The sequence below is a fragment of the Miniopterus schreibersii genome, assembly GCF_964146895.1.
Source record: "Miniopterus schreibersii genome assembly, chromosome: 15".
In the NCBI taxonomy this organism is placed as follows: Eukaryota; Metazoa; Chordata; class Mammalia; order Chiroptera; family Miniopteridae; genus Miniopterus; species Miniopterus schreibersii.
This window is the reverse complement of record NC_138115.1, coordinates 50,497,916-50,506,804: the sequence shown is the minus strand read 5'-3', so window position 1 is coordinate 50,506,804 and position 8,889 is coordinate 50,497,916. Positions and strand designations below refer to the sequence as shown.

Below are 8,889 nucleotides of genomic sequence, written 5' to 3'. Positions count from 1 at the left end.
GATTCCCGGTCGGAGCACATGCCCGGGTTGTGGGCTTGATCCCTGGTAGGGGGCGTGCAGGAGGCAGCCGATTGATGATGTTTCTACCTCTCTATCTCTCTCCCTCCCTCTCTCTCTAAAAATCAATAAAAGCATATTTAAAAAAAAAAAAGACATTAACTCTGTGGGGACGGCTAGAGGCAAGGTTGATCCTCTTTTTGTTTACCTGCTTTTAAAATTAGCAGCTCCGGTTCCTTAGAAGGTTCTCCTGTCCTTCTGGAGGACTGAGGTGTGGCAGCCCACCCAGCAAGGCAGAAGGCTGCAGGATCTGTTGGCAGCACCAGGGGGCAGCACCTGCTCCCCCTCCCCCCACCAGGCCACCGAAAGCTGTTTGTGGAGCCGGGAACTCACCCGCAAGGAGGCACCACCCAACAGTCTGCGCAGTGAACTAAGACTCCCTCCAGGGCCAAGCTTGGGACCTGCCCTGGAGCGCCTTTGTGGGAGGCCATTGTCTTGGGACTGCTTGGTGTGGACTTGGCCCTGGCCTTGCCAGCACTTTTGCAACGTGGCCCTTTCACTCTTCTCCCTTTGACTGTCAACAGACAGGATTGTCACAAGTTTGGGGATTTGTTCCTCTGGCTAAGCCTTCCCATTTCAGAAACCATCCCAGAGGCAGTCTGTAGATTGTTATATCAAGTCCTTTTATTCTGATACCACAGAATTACCTTGTCACAATACAGGGGAGGGACACTGAAGTACCACGAGTTCTCACAGAGCACAGGAGGACAGCACACATTTCACAAGGTCATGTGGAGGACTCGGGTCATTGCACTTACAACTGTAAACTTGTTTGTTTGACTTTGTACAGCACTCTTCCCCCCTCAAATAAAGGAGAGAAGGAAAGGGAGGGAGGGAGGGAAGGAGTGAGGGGAAAGCGAAAACAAGACATGGAAGCCAGCAGAGGAAAGGCGCTGGGCGGCTACCGCCCTCCAGGCACTGTACCTGGAAAGAGGAGCTGATTTGATCCCAGAGGCTGAATGAGGCGGACACACACACATACCCACTCACACTGGTTCACATGCATACACACAGTATGTCACGACTTCCACGGCTCTCCGGGGCCACCCAGTGCATGTGGCAGCAGGGCTGCGGGTGCCCAGGGAGACAGAGGTGACATCTCTGAGGAGTTTCAGTTGATCAGGCCTGTCACTCTGACCCTGTCAGAGTCCACAACGACAAGTATTTACAAAATGAGGGGAGGGGAAACAAGGGCAGGCCGGGGCCAACAGACCAGGACCATGCTGCTATGGCAAAGGACCTGCCTGGAAACCCCACAGGCTCTAGAAGACAGGCCATAGGTGCTGCCGTTGCTGCCCTCTCATCACAGGCCCTGAGACCACACTTTTCCCAAGGACTAAGCAGATGGTGAGGATGGGGTGGTGTCACTGTGAAGTGAGTGTATTGGGCCCTGGAGTGGGCAGAGGAGGCAATGCCCTTGCTATGACACTGGGGAGGCAGGTATGGAGAAGGCCTGAACTGCCTCCCAGAGACCCTTGCCTATTTGGAGATGTGCATGCTGCTCCCCATTGCCCACGGCACCGAATGTTGGTCCCTTAGCCTCTGGCTGCAGTGTCCCCAGAGCCACAGCTGCATCTACACAAGGCCCAGGACACCCGCAGCCCAGAGGTCTGCTCCAGCCACCTTCATAAGGGGTGAAGGGTGCAGATGTGTCCTGTGGGTACACTGGGAGGTGGGGGGGTGAGAGATGTCAGAAGCTTCAAACTCAGGGGGCTTGGCCAGAAAGGCTGTTTGCTGGAAAGTTAGCATTTTAGAGCCTGAGGCTGAGTCTGATAGAGGCTTACTTACTGTCATCTCCCCATCTTCCCTGCTCTGTGTCCCATCCCCTGGCTTTTAGTGGGAAGGATTACTGCCTTGGGCTCCCACGTGTCCAGACACTAAGCACATCCCCACATAGACCTGGCCCTGGGCAGGCAGAGGTGGTGGATGGCAGCCTCCCTCAGCCCTTGCTCAGCCAGCCTCACATAGCTCAGGCCTGATCTCAGATGACGCAGGTGTCCCATGGGATGGTTGAAGCCCAAATCCTGGAGGACCAGGGTCTCAGGCCCAACACAGAGATTGACAGCCTCCTGTCCCACCAAAGCTGCCTGAGGTGTGCCAGGATCCCTCTCTGAAGGGCTGTGTAGACCTTATAGGAAAGCATGAAAATGTGGACCCTGAGAAATGCATGGTGCAGACTAGAGCACTCTGGAGGAAGGCCAGGCCTTGAGGGGTGGGCAGCCACTGCATGCCGCGCTCTGGCTCAGTCGCAGAGAAGCCGATGAGCAGCGGGATGCTTGGGCTTCAGAGATGAGGGTGGGTGGGGAGTGTAGGTCCTGGGACAGAGGCAGAGAGACTCACACAGGACTTTCTCTAAGTTTTGCTATTGAGAAGCCTCCCAAGAAATTCTGCTTGAAGCCACTGTCTCGGTGGACACCTGCTCTGGTCCAGATGACATTTTCAGCTGTCCTTGCCACAAGTGTCAGATATTTAGCTCTTCCTGAGCACCCTTTTGCCCCCCTGGAGCCATCTCCTGGCTCACAGACCTTTGAGCCTTCCAGTCACAGAGAAGAGGCATGGAGCAGGTGGTCAGGAGCTAGGGTCCCTAGGACACAGCAAGACCCTGCCCTCAGCCTGTCTATCTGGCCACAGATGCAGCCCAGCTCTGCTCTTGAGCAGTGCACTGCTGCGTACGGGTGGCCAGGTGCCTCTGCTCAAGGTTCAGGTTAGAGGGGAGCAATTTACAGATGGAAACCTTCTGAATGTTCACGCACACACATCCTGTGCAGGCCTCACCAGCGTGTCCTCTTCAGAGGCACCTTTCACCTGCCATCTCGGTCAGAGAAACGTGCAGGGTGCACGGGGCCTCGTTCTGCCTGCCCGCAGCCTGGCATGTTCAGGCAACAATCCCAGCAGGTCCTCACTAGCTCGTGCAGAGGTCAGCTAGAAGCGCTCCTGAAGGAGAGGTTGAGGCAAAAAGAACTCTAAGCGAGAGGGTCGAGCATTTAAAATGGATGAAGTCGTGCAAGAGGCTGCGAGCTGTGCATGCTCCACTGCAGGACAGGCAGCGACTCGCCAGGCAGCAGCAAGTCCCGCCACAGGTCAAACATGCCACAGACTGAGAAGTTCACACACACAGCAGGGGCTGGGTGGGCTGGGTTGGGGGGTTGATATGAGCGTATCTATCCGGTTTCTCAATTGCACGTTTGCAATTAACTCCTTATACATAACATGGAATTTATTAAATATTAACAGTTGTCTTTGAGGGTTTATATTTCATTGCATAGAACGTTAGAGATGAGACTTGTGGCTGTGCCCAAGAGAAAAGAAAGTCCTGAAGGGAAGGGCCTCGAGGAGGAATGTAGCCCAGTCCACCAGTTGAGTGGACTGTGCCACACTCCCCAACACAGGGCTCTGGGTCCTTCCCTTGGCTGGCAGAAGCCCTGGCCCCTCTGCTCTGAGCATGCCCACTGGTGATGGCTTAAGAAGGACTGGAATTGCACAGTAAACAGAGGCGGGCTGAGGGGCCTCCCTAGACCTCGCCCTGGGTTTGTGCTCTTGGTGGCCTGCTGCCCACTATTGCTTCTTAGTCAACATTCTCCCTGTGCTGAGCAGGGACAGAGCAGAGAGGAAACCAAACCATCAGTCACAAGGGATGGTGGAGGGAGGAGAGTCAGGGAGGTGAGCAGAGAGAAGAGACAAAGGGGAGAAGGGGAAAGGAAAGAAAAATGCTTATGAGGTATACACGTAAATCAAACGAAATGATTAAGGCTGTTCTTGAAATCAAAAGAAATCCCCAGGTGTGAGGAGGAGGAGCCGGCTGGTCAAGACAATGGCGGTGCCGCTGGGATGCTCAGGATGGCTGGGGGAATGGCTTTGAGATGGTGGCCAGCGTGCTAGAACACTGCCACCCACGGGCTGGGAGAAGCCTCAGCCAGCGCCCACGCTGCTTTTCGGTGCTATGGCCTCTTATTTCAGCAATGAGACAGTGTTAGGTCCTAGTGTTTGTAAAGTTCTCCCAACCCCACGATAGCCACACGGATGTCTGCTCCGATGTCACCCTGAGGGCAGGGTGAGGGGGGCAGGACCTTGTGGCCAGAGGGATCAGGGCCAGCTGGAATGTGAAGGAAACGGAGCCCAGGGCCCCCAGCCCTCAGTCAAAGCCCCACTCCAAGGCTGTGGAAAAACTTCTGGCATCGTGGAGGGAGGGCAGCGTCCGTCAGAAACAGGCAGCGTGTGCCCAAACTCTGTGTATAACGCATTGGAAGCCTGGCTGGCCGGGCCACAGAGGCGGCTGTGGGAAGAGCAGCAGGACTGTGCAGCGGCAGGGTTTCCAAAGAGGGCTCCTCCCTCCCAACCACACCATGCCTTGAAGGTGGCACCCTGAGGAGAGCAGGGTCTCTGGAAAGACAATCAAAGGTCCCCTGGGCCAGTGGTCCCGCTTGTCCAGCAGCTGCTGTTAGAAAACATCCCGCCTGGACTAAGGCTGCCCGCCACGTCCCACCGGGTGAGTCTGTGCCAAGGGTTCACCAGACTGTAGATGCTTGGAGGAGAACAGGAGGGAGGCGGGGAGGAAAGAAGGAAGGAAAGAAAGAAGGATTTTGTCAAGAGCTGTGGACAGCTGCTTCCCTCCCCGCACTCCTCTCAGTTGTCTGCCACACGCTGATGGCCGCCTCCTCCTCACCCTCGGGATCCCACCCACTGAGGCTTGGGAGGGAGATGGGTGCTTGGGCAGCTTTGAAGTCACAAAGAGAAGGACAGGAAGGAAGAAGAGTCAGGTAGGTCAGGGAGGGGCATTTCTTTAACATAATGCAAACTGATTTTTGTTCTGCGTAAGAGTGAGGGAGATGGGATTTTGTTAAAAATGGCAAACCTCTCCCAATCCACTTGTCAAACTGCCATAGACAGCAGGGCATGGACACTCACAGGAGTGCCGCCTGCTTGGCCCGATCATTAGCCAAACACCAGAACTGGAGGGAGATCCCTTTAACTATAGTGAATAGTCCCAGTGGCCCATCCACGTTGTGTGGCAGAACACAGAATAAAGCCATGCCTGTGGTTCCTTTCCCTTCCCAGTGATGGAGCCCCAGCCCTACACATAAGGTGCACACTGCCATGAAGCTGGCCATGGGCTGCCCCTCCCCTCAGCACAACTTCTGATTTCACATCTTTTCCAGGGCAACTCTGAGACATCTGGCTGAACAGGAAAGTGGCAGGGAGCTCGCTGTCGTGGGGTGAAGGCAGGAAGGACACTGGGGTGCTGCACTGTGGCTACTGTAATTAGAGTAAGTGCCGGGCTCTTTACTTTGGCCTCCAAAGCCCACCCCAGCTGGCTCCCACCACTCAGGCCTCACCTCTCGCCACCTTTTCCCTCCTTATGGCTCTGGCTGTGCTGGCCTTCCATCTACCCCTGAAGCCCACCTGTCACATCCAGCACCTGAGTCTCTGTTGGTGCTGTCCCCTCACCTGGCACTCCTGCAGCAGCCTCTTCTCGAGTCTTACACTTGCCGGGTCATTTCTCTAGAACAGACCCTTCTGCCTCAGAACCCTATGTCATGGGCACTTAATCACTTTCAGAAATTACCTTTTTAATCTAATTTTTATCTTTTAACTTATTTATTCTCTGTCCTACTTAATGGACTGTCAGCTTCAGAAAACAGGGACTTGGTTTTGTTCCCTGCTGTACACCTGGCACCTGGAACCTAGGGCTTAACAAATCATTTATGGGATAACTGAGTAAGTGGATGGAAGACTGACCCTTCCAGTCCCCCCACTGTTCCTCCAGAGACAGGCAGCCCCTTTGATACTACCCCCAGCTTCTTCCCACCAGCAGTCCTTCTGACTTGCTTGCTGACCTCCTGGCCCTGCCACACACACCTGCCCACCATGAGAAGCACCCAGGCCTCTGTGCTCTTAACCTGAGAAATAACAAAGGAACGAGGAGGAGGGCCCAGGTCTGTGGACTGCTAGGAGGTGGGCCCTGGCTGCATAGAGAGCAACACCAACGGCCAGGCCACCCTCCCTGATATCCTAGATGGCATACCTCCCCCTCCCCCACAAAGGCTTGGCCATGGCGAGAGAAGGCTCCAGTAGGAGGCATCTCATCCTGCCTTGGCCACTGCAGTTGGGACAGGGCCAGAGCTCCCATCCTGAGGCCCTTCTACTCTCTCTGGGCCGACTTAGGCTGGGACTGAGACTACCTGTCCTAGTGCCCCCCCTTCCCTCTGTCCTTTCCCTGTCTCTTCTCTACTCATTCTGTCTTTTCTTGTGGGTGACAAGCTCAGCCTCTGCAGCCAACAGTGTATTGACTGCATGCTCACAGCCGAAGGAAGCCCACCAGGCCCTCCTAGTCCACACTTGCAGGAACTGGCTGGCCCTTCACCCCGTCCTCTGCCCCACCCCACCCTGGTCCTGACACTCACTGTTATACGCAGAGTCCAGAGCTGCGCCCAGGCCTCTGACTCCAGAGATTTTTCCACAGCAATGATATCATCTCCCTTCATCTCTTGAGAGCCTGTGGAGCAGGCACAGGGGAGGGTTGGGGGGAACTGCATCCCAGCCTCCCCAACCTAATGCCAGCTTGTAGCTGTGAGGGTCCTGTGGGGGCAGGCAGTGGTGGCGGACAAGGGGAAAGGAGCCCTGGCTTCCCTTGGCTGGGGACCGCTGCTGAACTGGCCGTGTTGGGGTTTCTGTGCACAGGGCCCCTCCTTTCCCTCCTCCCTCTCCCACACTCAGGAGAGGACGCTGGAGCCCAGGCTCCTCCCAGAGGACTCCTCAAGACTTAGAGCACCCACGCGGGCACCCCAGGCCCTCCTGGGGCAGGGCACAAGTAGCTCATACTCACCCTTCAGGGCATGGTCACCAGAATGAGGAGAATTTCTTGCCAAAAGCAGAGACAGCTGTGACATAGAAAAGGAGAGCGGCATCAGGAAATTGAACCAGGCTCCCTCTTGGTCACAGTGACTTGGCACAGTGAAGCCAAGCTCAGCGCGAGGACCACCAGGCTGTCCCAGGCCCAGTGACAGCCTGGAGTCATTCCTCAGGGCCCGCCCTACGGTGCTTACCTTCCGTCAGCTTGCCTGCCTGCTCCGCTGCCCCTCCAGGGAGGATCTTGGAGAACACACTCTCCCCTTCGACACCCGGCTGGCCAGGGGGAGCCCCTGGGGTCCCTCCAGGCCTGGCTCCAGCTTTCATGCCTGGGGGAAAGAAACCAGCATCATGGGCCAAGCCTGACCTGGCCCTCTGGCTGAGTGGGAGGAAAGCTGGGAGGCGTCTGAACACTGGCAGCAGTGAGGGGTGGGGAAGAAGGGAGAGGAATCAAAAGGTGAAGATGAGGAGGAGGGGTGGGAAGCCGAGGAGGGGTGGGAAGCCAAGCAGAGAGGAAGTTGGAGAAGGTGAGGAGGAGGGAGAAAGGCAAAGGCAGGTGAGTTGGAAGAGAGAAGGAAGGAGAGGGTGAAGTCAGGGTGCTGGCCCTGTGCTCACCCGTACCTCCCAGGTTCCCTGCCGAGGACTGCCTAGGCCCTAAGGCTCCAGTGTGGGGACCCCATTGTTCGTCCTAACACCAGGCTCATTCTCTGCTGGGAAGGCTACAGCCCACTGGCACCTTCTCAGGGAGTAGGGAGGACATGCAGTGCAGGGGAGCTCAGGGCTGGTGGGTATAGGGAGAGAGCAGCCAGGTCCTCTGGGTCGTAGTCGAGGGCACCAAAGGGTAGGCTCACCTGCAGGTCCAGGTCCTGATGGTGGCTGAGCCTGAGGAGGCCTCCCCTGCTGAGGCGCTTTGGCTGCCCCTTTAGAGCCATTTGTCTGCTCCACCCGTGGCTGCAACACAGAACCCATAGCTGAGATACTGCCCATCGACTCTGCCCATGCCCAGCCTGGAACCAAGGGGATGTCCGAGCTGCAGCCGCAGCAGCCGCCCCAGGTAGGATCCACGCACTAGAGCCCTGCTTACCGGTCCTGCTGGCTGGGGGCCTGTGGCTGTCGCAGGGCCTGGCTGAGGCTTCCCTGCTGGCTGGCTGGCAGCAGGGGCTGGGCCCCGGGCAGTTGGCTGGCCCTGCTGCTGCTGAAGCCGAGCCTGTGATGGGGTTTGCTGGGGGGGCTGTAGCCCGGGACCTTGCTGCTGCTGCTGCTGCTGCTGCTGAGTCTGCGGCTGGCGCGATGCTGGCGCTGAGGGTGTCTGCCTGGATGGTGCCGGCTGTGACTGCTGTGGCCCTGGAGGTGCCTGCCGACCCTGCGGCTGTGGCTGCGGCTGGGGTTCTGGCTTTGGCTGCAGTGCCATGGGCCCTGAGTGGGCCTGCCGGGAGCCCTTCTTGCTGTCAGAGGCATGGTGGTATGCTGATGGGACACGGGGTGACTGTGAATATTCAGCAGGGCTGGGATACCCAGGCTGACTCTTCTTCTGCATGGCTGGAGCAGGGCTGGGCTGAGGGTGAGGCCGAGCCTCATGGCGACCCAGGTCCCGAGCATGTGGTTTTGCAGGACGCCGGCCCGGCTCCTCGCCAGCGTGGCGGCCTGAGTGCCGCCCGTGGTCACTGTGGTGTCGGTGTTCTTTAGCTGAGGAGTGGCGGCCTGGGCCACCCTCATCATGCGGCCACAGGCCCTCTTCGGGGGGCTCATCGTAGTCATGGTAGCTGTGCCTTGCAGGGCCTCGCTTCTGGGAGGAGGAGGAGACTGCGTGGCCCCCGTGGTGCCTGAACCGGTCAGAGCGGGCATCCCGGGGCTTATCGAACCAGTCTGTCTCCTCCTGGCCCAGGTGATATGCTTCAGAGACCAAAAACAGAACACTGTCAACCCCCGGATGGGTGGCAAGGGTAGGGGGACCTAGCTGAAGCCATGCAAGGAAACCGCAGTGGG

At 57.3% G+C, this 8,889-nt stretch overlaps 1 protein-coding gene across 1 annotated transcript in view; it reads right to left on the bottom strand.

Moving 5' to 3' along the window:
- Positions 1–230: 230 nt before the first annotated feature.
- BSN (bassoon presynaptic cytomatrix protein) overlaps positions 231–8,889 on the bottom strand; it is a gene marked incomplete at its 5' end in the record, with an annotated part of 69,165 nt that continues 60,506 nt past the window's right edge. The window contains 6 exons of the mRNA XM_081159199.1: positions 231–4,579; positions 6,459–6,550; positions 6,881–6,935; positions 7,101–7,232; positions 7,755–7,854; positions 7,988–8,796. Of these exons, the coding sequence (XP_081015325.1) occupies positions 6,895–6,935; positions 7,101–7,232; positions 7,755–7,854; positions 7,988–8,796 (1,082 nt within the window). The 3' untranslated portion in view covers positions 231–4,579; positions 6,459–6,550; positions 6,881–6,894. The remainder of the gene's footprint in view (positions 4,580–6,458; positions 6,551–6,880; positions 6,936–7,100; positions 7,233–7,754; positions 7,855–7,987; positions 8,797–8,889) is intronic.